The 13823-nt window shown below is 43.6% G+C and overlaps 1 protein-coding gene across 2 annotated transcripts in view; it reads left to right on the forward strand.

Annotated features, from left to right (window-relative positions):
* The window catches only part of LOC103746716 (inositol 1,4,5-trisphosphate receptor type 2), a 214359-nt gene that overhangs the window by 121754 nt on the left and 78782 nt on the right, over positions 1–13823 (forward strand). For both annotated transcript variants that reach the window (XM_008849006.3, XM_029554025.1), the window contains exons 12-14: positions 2178–2303; positions 8606–8781; positions 10885–11049. In XM_008849006.3, the coding sequence (XP_008847228.2) occupies positions 2178–2303; positions 8606–8781; positions 10885–11049 (467 nt within the window). The remainder of the gene's footprint in view (positions 1–2177; positions 2304–8605; positions 8782–10884; positions 11050–13823) is intronic.

The raw sequence follows: 13823 nt of genomic DNA on the forward strand, positions 1-13823 counted from the left end.
CCCCTCTCCTCCCCCTTCTCCCTCCCCTCCCCTCCTCAGGTTTCCTTCCCTTCACGTTCTTTCTTTTTTATTAAATTTTTAATAGAATTGTTGCAAATTTCATACAATATATTTTAATCATGTTTAGACCCCCTCCCTTATCTGCAGACAGGGTCTCACAGCGCATCCGAGCATCAGATTCCCCATCCAGCCACAAATAACTTTGAGCTCCCGATCCTCCACCTCTCAAGTGCTTTTTGGTGTTTTTCTGAGAGTCGTCTTAATATTCTGCTTTTAAAAAGAAGAGAAGACTTCTCATTCAGGAATGATGGGGGTGGAGATGTTTATAATTTATGATTCATTGCTCAGTGAGAGGCCAGGGCTCATCACAGCCTCCTCTGGTGTGGGATGCCTTCACCTCCCTAATGCTGGGGTACAGACACATGTCACCATCCCCTTCACTTCCAAAACAACAGAAGCGAGGTGGACTCAGAGGAGGTGCAGGGGTCTAGTCTACAGCAGCTCCAGGGTGGGGTCAGGGACGGCCCAACAAAATATGATTTTTCCCTCTGGAGATCTACACACCTCATCCCATGGACTCTAATATTTTATTTATTTATTTATTTATTTATTTATTTATTTATTTATTTATTATTTTTTGGTCTTTTTGAGACAGGGTCTCCCTTTAGCCCCAGCTGTCCAACAACTCACTATGTAGACCGGGCTGGCCTTGAGCTCACAGAGCTCCACCTGCCACTGCCTCCCGAGTGCTGGGTTTAAAGGCGTGCGTCACCACACCCGGTGAATATTTTATTTTTTAAGATTGACTTTTAAATTTTTACATTATGTGTATATGTGTGTGCCTCTATGTGGGTTTGTGTACCTGAGTGTAGTGCCCTCGGAGGCCAGGAGATGGCGTCAGAGTCCCTTGAGCTGGAGTTACAGGCAGTTATGGGCCTCCTGATGTGGGTGATGGGAACCAGTCTGGGAGCTCGTAATGGCTGAGCCACCTCTCCAGCCTCCAAACTCTAATTTTAACATTTTATGTTGCTCTGTTTGAGAAAGGGTCTCATGTAGCTCATGCTGGCCTCACACTCACTGTGTGGCTGAGGCTAGCCTTCAACAGCTGCTCTTCCTGCCTTCACCTCCCTAATACTGGGGTGACAGACACATGTCACCATCCCCCTCACCTCCAACATTTTAATACTGGTGTTAGGGTATTAAAAGTTAGAGAACAGGTGAGTCCCAAAGGAGCTGCCAAATGCCCAGAGCTGGATAATAAATTAGTTCCTCTCCGAGCCTCTGTGCAGTACATATTTGTCTCAGTTACTAAGGAAGCATAGAGAGAATTGCAGTTCAGTTAAGGTAGATGCACTTATTAACTCACGTCTGATGGGTATGCATTCCCTCTTCTGGAAATATTCAGCAAAGACTCTCATTCATTGATAATTCTACAGACTTTATTTTCTTCTGCTGCTTCAACCAAGCAAGTTGTTAGAAAGCATTGTGTTTTAAATATAAATAACATTACAATATTTTTTGAGACAGTTTCACTACATAGCCCCGGTTGACTTCCAATTCACTATGTAACCCAGGCTGCTCTCAAACTCACAATTCTGCTTCATCCTCTCGAATGCTAGCATGTGACACCACGCCTGACTTTGGTAATGCTGTATGCCTCTAGTTCCCATAAAGAGTGTGGTCCTCTAGTATCGTGACTCAGATTTCCAGGTGACTCCGACTGTATCAAAGGCATTTTCTGTAAAGGGACATCTGTGTCAGGGGCTCTTATTTGACTTTACGTCGTAGGGGTGGGACCAGTTCATCCAGCAGTATCACCAAGTTCTACGGCATTGCAGCCTCCATGCCAGTAAAGGGGCCCAGGAGCGGCTAGCTGCCATCCCCTCCTCTACTTTGTGGCCAGATCAGAGAGTGTTATTACTGAATCACCTGTTCTGACAATCTTGAGCCACTATGAATTTCTTTGCCTTTCTGCAGTGACATACATATAAACAAGCAAAGGAATGAAAAGGGATCCAATAGAAAATGCCTTTGCTGTGTGGAATCCTCGTGATGAGCTTCTAGATCAGTCAGAGCCAGCACTCACTTAAGTACACTTTTGTATTGCGTACGCCGTTGGTTCAGTCGGGCTCATGTGTTGACACCAGCCTTTGTTGGCTGTTCTTGTTGCTTCCTAGACAACCCCGCCCTCTTCTGGTTCTCCAGGCACATCTCTCTCTGGGGGAGCATCTCTTTCAACCTGGCTGTGTTCATCAACCTGGCTGTGGCTCTCTTCTACCCATTTGGAGATGATGGAGATGAAGGCAAGTGCTTATCACGCTTCAAAGGATGAACACCTGAAAATTATAAAAATGAACACGCCTCACTTGAAAACAAGAAAACTGAGTTCTTGTTAGATAGCTTTTCCTGTGTTTATTGGAAGCGGACATTACAAACAGGAGGCAGAACACTGGCCAGTAGAAATGTTATGTCACAGAAGCTTATGAACAGCATAACTATTAGAAATATATATTGGAAATGAAATGGCATGATTATGTTTCTTCAGCCTAATTAGTATGATCAGAAGGGTTTCATACTGTATTATCTCAATTTTTTAAATGGAAGACTCGTGTCCAAATATTGTGATCAAATAGTGACAATTACATTTTACGTTTTTTGCTTTCTGTCTTGTCTAAGGGTTTTGTAACGAATGTACGTGCAAAAATGCTATAGCACCATGAATTTGTAATCTCAGTTTTAGAAATGCACAGCATAAGATAAAACTCTAATAATAGATGATAGAGGACTTTGAAGATGAAGTGGTTTTATTAAGCTAATAACTGGTGAGGGTTAGCAAAGGCAGAGGAGAATTTTTAACAAACCGGAGGCCACGGGAAGTACCCTGAAGGGTGGTACATTAGGAAGTCAGTTTTGTTTAGGTTGGGCACATTCTGTGGGAAAATCTTTTACAGGTGTGGGATACAAGCAGGTGAGTAGCTCACTGCGGAGGGACATGGGAAGAACGGGCTGGAAGCAAGGGTGAGAGAGATCAGCAAGTAATAACCTCGGACTCTCGCATCCCATCTGTTTGCCCGACTGCTGTTAGAACGGGTGCTGTGGGCAATGCACTTAGAACATTGTCATGACCTTGATAAAGTTTAGATGTTGTGGTAAGTATTCTCACTACATAGGAGGGAGGACTAGGGAGCATGTTCCAGTGGGAGCAATGGACATTTAAGCAAATTTCAGGTGAACCGGAAGTAGGCAGGAGAGAAAATGGGAGTAGGGGAGCAGTTGCTGCTCCTTAATTTCTATGTCAGGTCACATAGGGGTCAAAGTTAGCCCTTTAGTTGCAGTTTGAGTGGTCATAAGTAGAGCTGGTGTGCATTGGAAAGCACGTCTGCAATAGGGGCTTGTTTGGCAGCAGAGCAGATGTGTGAACTGTGGAGGGTGTGCAGGTAACAAACATGCACCACCCATCAAGCCAGTGGAGGTGGCAACAGTTCTCTCTGCCCTGCGTCTGGTCTTCTTTGGTGACGATCTCTTGGTCTAGAAGAACGCAGCTCTCCCGATGGGAGAAGCCCATTGAGAAATGATGAATTCATGTCACCTACACACAGACCGTGAAGGACAGACTGTAGAGTCCCAGCGTGAAGTCTGAGATGGAGGCGATTCTTGAAATCATTGGCACAAAGCTTTCATTTGACAGATGAAGGCATGGAAGCCCTGAGAGGCTGAAAGTGGCGGATGGCAGGGGACAAGGCTGGCCTTTCTGACTAATCCCGGGCCTTTCTGTGTGGGTGATGGATGGGAGGCAGGCAGATAGACAACAGATGCCGCTTCATCCATGACCTCATCCCCCTGTGCTCCATTCCAGAGAGTGTCCTGGATGGTGGCTCCTCACTCCTTCAGAAGGAGAACAGTGGGTCCATTTTTAATCCCAGCCTGACAGGTAGCAGTTGTAACTGCAGTATGGATAACATTGCCAGCTTTTAGATTGGGTCGGGCAAACATTTAGCTCTTTACATACAAAACTTCATCTTCCTAACAGACCCATGAAGTGAGTTTATTCTGTGGATGCTTCAGCTGAGGTTTGAGATTTGCTGAATAATTTGGAGTTGAGAATAGAGATACCTACTATTAATAAGCTCACTGAGTGTTGCTGATAGGACTGGCCCCTGATCAAGTGCTTAAAGCCACGTATATAACAGGGTTTAGAGAAGGTCTCCAGCCTCCAAAAGACTGACTATACAAGACCGGAGAGCATGGCATCCTGTCGCTGGCTGTAAATGCAATCCCCACCCTTGAAAAAGATTCTTCAATAGGCATTAACAGTAGTAGCTGGCGTGGGGACTCAGTGTTTTGAGTGTGGGTGTGATTTTTAGAGGGAAGGGAAAACATGAGCACTGGGGGGCAACATGGAACCCCGTCATACATCTGAGGCGTATCATTACAGTCTGAGGTGAGTTACTTCATGACCACTTTGTGAATAAGGTTAAAGTTTTGGTCAGGGTTAGATCAGCCTCTAGGCCTCGGTCACACACCGTGCATAGCTAGCCACTCGGTAACTACACTCGGCCATCAGCTCTACCTGGGGAAGGAAGGCACTGCGTGATGGTCAACGCTCTTTGATTCTGGAGTTTTTCAAACAGGCTGAGAGACTTTTCTCCAGGATTACTTTGAAGCTATCTAAAGATGGATTTCATGAACCTTAAAGTTCCTCTAATAATACCTAAAAATTGTGGGGACCTGTAAAGTCAGAAGTTCTTCCTAGGAGGGTCCCTCAGTAACCTGAGAAAGCTTTGAGGGAAAGACAATTTCTGGTAACACATCATAGTTCACAGAACAGAATGTGATCTAAGACCCTATATGAATAGTGAGAAGAAAGTTTTTCTTTATAACTGTATCCAGTTAAGAAAATGTAGATGGGACAGCGGAAACCGAGTGTCACTATTTGGCAAACACCGGAGTTGCAGGAACCCTCTTGTCTGCTGAGTTGAGGGAAGGGGTGATTGCATATTGGAATCTGGGGATACTGGGTACGTTTTGAGATACCTCCCCACAATAGACTTAGCCAGTTACAGAAGGAAAAGCAGTTTCTTCAAACTGGAGAATTACTTTAAATACTCAGTCCTAATGTCACCCTGAGTGAGACGCAGCACCCAGCGCCTCCTGATACCGTGCTCTGAGGGGGACATCATAGAGCCTGCCATAAATGAATAAGAAAAATTCAGAAAACTCCAAACGAGAGACCTTCTGTAAAATGACTGAGCAGTACTCCCCAGTGCTCCCAAGCTTAGGAAAGACAACAGTCAGAAACTGCTTAAATGAAGAGGGAGAGCAAAGACCTGACAGGTAAGTGTCCCTAAAGCAGAAAACAGCTTTAGAGTAGATTCAAGTGGCTCACCGATGTTAAGTTCCTGATATAGACCATCACAGTGTGGTCAGGGAGTTGATCTTTGGATCTAGGCAAAGGGCCTATGCTAGATCTCTGATTAGCACAGGCCACCCTTTCTGACCCCAGACCCTAATACAAGCTGCTCCAGTGTCACAGAGAGGCAGTGAGAATCGAGGGGCTGACAGAGGGCACGGGCTGGGCATGCGTTCTCCGTGTGTAGGTGGTGGTCAGATACTACCTGTGCTGCTGGAAGTTTCTTGTGCTAAATACCTGGTTTAAACTTGGTTTGCAATGTTAACCTAGAGAATAGCATCCTTCAGTCAGAGTGGTGGGGGATGGTGATCCAGTGGCAATGTTAGAGGGGGATACTCAGAAAAACACCCGAGAGGGCACCTTGCACCTTCTGTGGCTGATGGAGACTTTCCATTCACTGCCAGGCTGACATGTCAGCTGTTGATGCTGGGGCCATCTCCAGGATGTCTGTGGCCTTGAGACCGCCATGCCAACTGTCCCTGTCCTGGCAGACCAGTCAGTGCGGAGAATTTGTTTCATGGGAATTTTTTATCCCGACATCATATGATTTTAGTTTACAGCGTTTTTCACATTTTGGGTTTAATTCTTTTTCCTCACAAGTGCTTTTGTTAAGGAAAATACATTCTTCAAGGTGATTTCAGTTCAGTCAATTTAACATGTATTGATGGGTCCCCCTGTGTGCCTGGCCCCATGCTTGGCTGAAGATGCTAAGATTAGTAAGCTATCTTGTCCCCAAGGAGCTCGTGATCTAGTTAGAAGACCAAAAAACAAGACTAAAGGCCAGCAGTGGATTTATGGATGGATGTCGACTTTGGCTGGACTCAGGTGGAGGAAACAGGAGCGTCTAATGAGACCATGTGGGTGGCAGACGCAGGGGGAGAGGCTGAGGCATCAGAAGCACTGGGTGCTGTGCAGGAAGCCATAAACAAATCAGCATGAGGTGGAGCCGAGTTCCAAAATGGGAGCCAGACTGCAGCTTCCAATTCAGCTGTCTGAAGTTTTCTTTTCTTTTTTCTTTTTTTTCTTTTTGATGAAGGATCAACTTCCTGTCTCTAAGAGCTTAGAATGTATAGGGTCATTTCCTAAAAACATTTTCCATGAAATAGAACATTTGCTTATTATGGAAAATTAATAGAAATATATGAAACATTAAGAAGAGAAAATCCCCCTTCATGGGTAAGGATTGGTGTGTGTGTGTGTGTGTGTGTGTGTGTGTGTGTGGTGTGTGTGATACAGGATCTCATGTAGTAACCCAGACTGGCCAGAAACTCACTGCGTAGCCCAGGCTGGCCTGGGACTCATAGCAGTTCTTCTGCCTTGGCTTCTCACGTGGTGGGTATACAGACTTGGGCCACCATAAACAGCTAGGATTGGTTTTGGCAATCTTAGAACCTGTCTCTAGAATGTCAGAGAGATTCTACTTTTTTAAAACATGAATCTTTAGATAGGACCCAATCTGGTCATTTTCAGAGAGAGAGAGAGAGAGAGAGAGAGAGAGAGAGAATAACTACAGACTTCATCAATTAATACCTTGTTAAAGAACTGTTAGGCCAATGGGTTCATTCCACACAAATAGCATTAAGCTATGTGCAAGGTCCTATGCTAGATGTTCTGAGTTTCTTGTACAAAGTAATCAAATGCATGGCTGCACTTTCTTGTGCATCCAGGGGAGATGCCAGCCACCCACATACCATCTGGGGAAGAGTAAAGATATGATTAGCAGATCACTCACCAATGATAATGCACAGAATGATCATCTGTGCCAAACCTTGGGCTTGTAGAATGTCACACCAAGACTTTACTTATGAATTAGCTGAAAGAGTCACATTTTGGGCAGAGCATTGTTAAATGTGCCTTGAAGATGTTGCCAATTTTAATGTATTCTTAACACCAAAGCTGGGGCTGGGAGGGAGCTCAACAGTTAAGAGTACTTACTGTTCTATGGGAGTTCAGATCCCAGTACCCATGTTGAGAGGCTCACACGTTCCTGTAACTCCAGCTCCAAGAGATCCAACACCCCTCTGGCCTCTGTGGGCACCTACATATATACACAACAAACAAACAAACAAACACAAAACTGAATGAATAAACAAACAGAATGAGTCTTTTTGTAAATCAAAGCTGGAGGCTGGGGAAATGACTCAGTAAAGTGCTTCCATATAAGCTTGAGGACCTGACTTTGGATCCCCAGCAGCCCAGCACCCATGTAGAAAGGCAGGTGTGGCAGCACGCGTGTAACTCCGGTACTGGGATTACAGACACATGCCACCTTACTCAGTCTTTTATTTGTGTCCTGGCCGTCAAATTCAGGTTCTCGTGTCGTGTAAACACTTGACTGGCTAGGCTATGTACTCCTAAATAAACTCCCTGAAGTTTTTATTTTCTGGTGATTGAGTAGCTTAACTTTTTTTGGAAAATGAGTTGGTATTCAAGTACAGACACTCATACATATATCCATATGTAGACATGTGCATATGTGTTTTGACAGTTAATTCTTGTCTCTATTTTATAAAAGCTAAGTGTTCTACAAATTGGATTATTTTTTAAGGTTTTTCTAAACATTTATGTATTTTTTACTTTGTGTGTGTGTGTGTGTGTGCCTGCCTGTTCACGTATGCATGCATACATGTATGTGTGAGTATAGGTCAGAGGACAGCCTGCAGGAGTGAATTCTCTCCCTGAGAGAATTCATCAGGCTTGATGGCAAGCACCTTTCCCTACTGAGATATCTCACTGGCCCAAACTGGATTCTTTAGAAGAATCTTTAATGTGACAACTTGACACTAATGGTCAGTGATGAATTCAATTAAATGGTACCTGATTTCCCATGATTTAGCTAGACCTACAAGGATCATTAATCATCAGCTTTGACTTGAGATGCCCACGTGAGGTACGTCTGTGAAAGCGTTTCACAAATCACTACCATGGGGGGGGGGAAATGAAGTTCTCAGACTTAATGGAGAGAGTGTTAACTAGTAAGCACTTGAGTAGCCTGAAATCAATTCACGAACTTACTGGAAATATAACAAGGAGTAGTGTGTTCTGGAACTTTCCCTCGAGGTATAGTGTGTCAAAGGGGTTGTCTTGAGATTCGGCACACCATGCTCGACTTACCTATACTGAAAGCACAAAAGCAAATATTTTAGCCTTCTCCGGTTTGCTCTTGGTGAAGCACACCTCCTTTGGATCTTCCAGGCACGCTCTCCCCGCTGTTCTCCGCCCTCCTTTGGATCGCGGTTGCGATCTGCACATCCATGCTGTTCTTCCTCTCCAAGCCTGTGGGAATCCGGCCCTTCCTTGTTTCTGTCATGCTACGATCAATATACACCATCGGTCTGGGGCCCACGCTGATACTGCTTGGTGCTGCTAACGTAAGTGTGTTGCTTAGCGTTGTATCATTATGAAATTTAAATGTGCTAAACAGAGTGTGACCCTGGGCTTCGATTCATGTGTGCACAGTGAATTCTAATTTATTGTGAATCTAAATTCAGAGGAATATCGTGTGTGTTCTTTCATTTAAAGAGAACGAAAAAACGATGTGTAACATGTTGATATATTAAGCAAGTAGCATTTGCCGTGTGACCTGTTCTGCCTCCATTTCATCAAATCCAGTTTGAATGCCTCTGTGCCATCCCTGCCACTGCTGACAAAAATGACCCAGCCAAGCCAACACCCAAAATTGGCTTCTAAATCATCCTAGAAAGACTAAATTATATTCAGTAGAATTTAAGAAGTATCCTTTGTCAAGTGATTTAAGGGATGGCAAAGGTTGCTATATTTAAAAAAAAAATGAAATTGGGTTCCTTTTATGTGAGAAGGTTCTATAAACTTACAAAAGACAGGAATGTGATTGATTTTTTTCACCAAATTTTGGGATATTAGAATGAGGGAATGCCTTCAGACATTTTCGTTGGGTGAGTATAGAATAAGAAGGCAGGGTTCCACAGCACAGCAAGTCAGACATGGGTGGAAACGATTTTAATAGAGATAAATTGCTCACTGCTAGGTGAGGAAGAGCTGATCTTCCTAAAGGAGGGACTCTAGATAAGCTGACTAGACCTCAGTGGATGAACTTGCCCTGAGGAATGTCTGGGGACATTAACTTGACACAGGTCTTAACACAAATGACAGAATGTGTGAATTCCAGTGGGGGGGGGGCTATGGGAGGTGCCAGTGGGGACGGGGGTATAGAGATGATTAGATTGAGATGTTCTGTATGAAATACACAAAAATTCAAAAAAAAATTTTAACAGAAAACTTTGAGGGAACTTTATGTCTGCTTTGTGCAAAGTGTAACTATAAATAGATACAAAGAAAGGATAAACCATTAAGTTTGTGAAATATAAAATGGGCAGAAATCACATAAATATTGTCAACACATTAACCCAATGAATACCTAAAGCACTCTGTAACTTTCACTGAGTTCCTAACTCAGTGTCCCGTGTGCTGGTGCCTGCAGGTAGAAATTAACTCATACCACTGTATATAGTAATTGATAATTACTCTGGGATATGTAGGAAGTCTATTAATTTTTCTTGAATATATCAACTAATTGGTGAGTGGCAAATATTTACTGAAAATGAACAAATTAGTCAATGATTATAAAGTTGAGATAATGTGATCAGTTCTGTGTCTCAGTGCTTCAGATGTTGATTTTATTACATTCTTCAAGCATTAGGGCTTTATGTGTCTGACACCTCCAAGTTAACCAGCTCATTCAAGAAAATAATTACTGTCAGTAAAGGGACATGTACTGCAACTCTAAGGAAATCTATCAGACGAGGATTTTGTAAAGAACTAAAAACACCCTTCTCTTGAGGGCTGTAGCTGCCACATCCATGTATGTCATCCAGTCCTTCCAGATCATTCCATTTCTGTTTCTGTATCATGTGGTGTGGGATGTAGAGCACTTGCCTAGCATGCGTGAGGACCTGGGTTCAATCCCTAACACTGGAAAGAAAACTTTTTACTGTGGTTCATGTCATTAAAATTTTTGTAAACTTCAACAACTATAATACTCACTTTTAAACATTCCTACCTCATAATATGGATTCTATATAGCAAGTTTAAAAACAACTTATTTGTGTTGTTTAGATTCTTTATAGTAGAGGAAAACACCATAAATATAAGTCAAAGATTTTCTTTTCTGTTGTGGGGTTTGAACCCAGGGCCTGACACACACTAGGCAGGTGCCTCCCGTCACATGAACCGGGTTATTTACGAGTCAGCAAGAGCCTGGACTTCCAGGCATCTGTCTTATGGCAGAGCCCCTTGTCCTGATCATTCTTCTGTCCCTGGGAACTACCAAGGGAACAGGTTTTGCATGTGTTTGCTTACATGCCTGTATGCAAACCACCTACCAAACAACACAGAAACCTCGAAAGGCAAAGCGCAGCTCTGAACAGTGGTTTCGGCAGTGTCTTTTCTGTATGTGAGCTTGAGGCAGTAAAATCTCATTTTCCTCCCCCCTTTAGCTTTGTAATAAGATTGTATTCCTGGTGAGTTTTGTGGGAAACCGTGGCACGTTCACGCGAGGGTACCGAGCGGTCATCCTGGACATGGCTTTCCTCTACCACGTGGCGTACGTCCTGGTTTGCATGCTGGGTCTCTTTGTCCACGAGTTCTTCTACAGTTTCCTGGTGAGTAGAGGAGGGACGGGAAGATCTTTCTGAAAACACCCAACACTGCTGCTCAGGCCTCAGCTTTTCTAAAAATGCAGGGCCGGACCTTTACGACAAATTTGATTATTTTTAGAATTTCTTTTTAAACATTTTTACTTGTTTTTATTTTATGTGCATGTTTGCCTGCATGTATGTAAGTGCACCCGTGTACTGCATTGCTGGCAAAGGCCAGAAGGTGTCAAGTCCCCTGGAACTGGAGTTCTGTAATTGTTAGTCACCATGTGGGTGCTGGGAACTAAACCCAGGTCCTCTGGAAGAACAGCCAGTGCTCTTAAGTACTGAGCCATCTCTCCAGGCCCTACTTTTAGGATTCTAGGGAAAGTATGGATTATCGTATTTAGTCTTTTCTCTGGGAAGTGACATTCGTGTTGGGGGTTTATATTTCCTCTCTGAGAAGCAAACGACTTCCACACCTCTTGACCTGGGCTTCATGAAACAAGCACTTTGGGTTTCAGCCATGTGATGTTCCCTTTAATTCACACTCTCCATGTGAGTATGGGGATAGGTAAGGGTGAGTGCTCCTGGCTGCCGAAATGGTGGATTTCATGTGGAATATCACATGTCCTGTTAATCATCACAATTGTTGACAAAGGAGAAGGGCGACAAAGCCACCGAGAAACGGGAGCTGTTGGTTCTTCGCTACGTCCCCAGTGCTAAAGCTCATGTACATGTGTTTACATCTTTAAGTAGATTTTGGAGGCTGGGACTTGCTCAGGCTGGCCTCTAACTCATAATCTTCCTGCCTCAGCCTCCAGTGCAGGTTAACCCCACCTTCAGCTTCACATTCTTTTATGAGTGCTCCCAGCCCTCAGCTGTCAGATTGCTTTCTATATATATATGTAGTGCTTCACAGTCATGAATGAGGAAAGACGTCAGTATAAAAATATGATGGTTGTTCTTATCTCTGTGTCTGTGTGTGTGTCTGTCTGTCTGTCTGTGTCTGTGTGTCTGTCTGTGTGTATCTGTGTCTGTGTCTGTCTCTCTCTGTCTCTGTGTCTGTGTCTCTGTGTGTCTGTGTGTGTGTCTGTCTCTCTGTCTGTATCTGTGTGTATGTGTGTGTGTCTATGTCTGTGTCCATGTATGTGTGTGTCTCTGTGTCTGTGTGTGTGTCTGTCTCTGTGTCTCTGTGTGTATGTGTGTGTGTCTTTGCCTGTGTCCGTGTGTGTGTGTGTGTCTGTCTCTGTCTCTGAGTCTGCCTCTGTCTCTGTATCTGTCTCTGTGTGTGTGTGTCTGTTTCTGTCTCTGTGTTGTGTCTGTGTGTGTGCGTGTGTGTTTCTGTCTCTTTGTCTGTGTATGTGTCCGTCTGTGTCTCTGTGTCTGTGTCTCTGTGTGTGTGTGTCTGTTTCTGTCTCTGTGTTGTGTCTGTGTGTGTGCGTGTGTGTTTCTGTCTCTGTCTGTCTCTGTGTCTGTGTGTGTGTCCGTCTGTGTCTCTGTGTGTGTGTGTCTGTTTCTGTCTCTGTGTTGTGTCTGTGTGTGTGCATGTGTGTTTCTGTCTCTGTGTCTGTGTGTGTGTTGAGTATGGGCAGGTGCAGTTCAAGGTGGTAGTCAGAGGACAGGCCTGGGTGTCAGTCCTCACCTTCTGCTTTGGGGCAGAGTCTCTTCTTCTGCCACTACACATGACTGGCTAGCTGTCCCTGAGAACCCGGGGAGGCTCCTGTCTCTACCTCCTGCCGTTACAGACAGGCAGCACTGCTCCCAGCTTTACACAGATCCTGGGGATCTGAACTCGGGTTCTCGGGCTTATGTGACAAGCACTTTACCCACTGAACCAGGTTCCCAGCCCAACATTAAAATAACGTTTTAAATGTACAATACTACCAGTTTGTCAGCATCACGATGCCAGCAGAATAATCTGCTCTGTCCTTAGCTCAGGGGGAACATGCTGGGCCTATGCTGCTTAAAGATGATTCTCCCAAACAAGTGGAAGATCAGAGTATCCTGTTGGCTGATTTCACTTAGACCAGTAGCAAACCCAGCCCTTTCTGCTTCGTGATTCAGTTCAGCCGTGTTGGAAGGCTGACATCAGGCCAGTTTCCCTTTCATCTTTAAAGAATTAACAGTGGAAGAGTGGATTTGTCTATTTTTTGTTGTTGTGAATTTGTCTTCTAAGCAGTTAAATTAGATCATTTAGCAATAGTTTTTTCCTCCTATTTTAGACATCCAAATGAATTTTGCTTTTCCTGGCTCCTCAGGGAAATTTCTTCTTTTTTTTTTTTTTTTTTTTTTTTTTTTTTTGTCTACTTACAATATATAAAGCCCTATTATACCCAGTACTTTTATCTATGACGTGTAATACCTAATAATTTTGAACTGCTTTGACTTATGACTGATATATAAAATAATAATATATGGGGCTGGAGAGATCAGCAGTTAAGGTTGCTCTTGCAGAGGACCCGAGTTCAATTCCAAGCACCCACATGGCGGCCAACAACCACTTGTAACTCCATTCCAAGGGAATTCGATGTCCTCTTCTGACCTCCATGGGCATTGCACAACACAGGTGCTCTTACATACATGTAGCAGTATGCTCATACACAAAAAATAAAAATAATAAATAAGATATATTTTAAAAGCAATATATAATGTTATGGGTCTGTAATTTTTTGCTTCTACTTTATTTATAAAATGAATAAGAGGAACAGCATGATAGATTTACCATCAAGAACTAATAAGTTTAGAAAATATGAAAGATGTGAAAGGAGGTATATAAATTTTAAGGAAAGATATTTGAT

This window comes from Nannospalax galili, unplaced genomic scaffold (genome assembly GCF_000622305.1).
Source record: "Nannospalax galili isolate Female #2095 unplaced genomic scaffold, S.galili_v1.0 scaffold103, whole genome shotgun sequence".
Taxonomy (NCBI): domain Eukaryota; kingdom Metazoa; phylum Chordata; class Mammalia; order Rodentia; family Spalacidae; genus Nannospalax; species Nannospalax galili.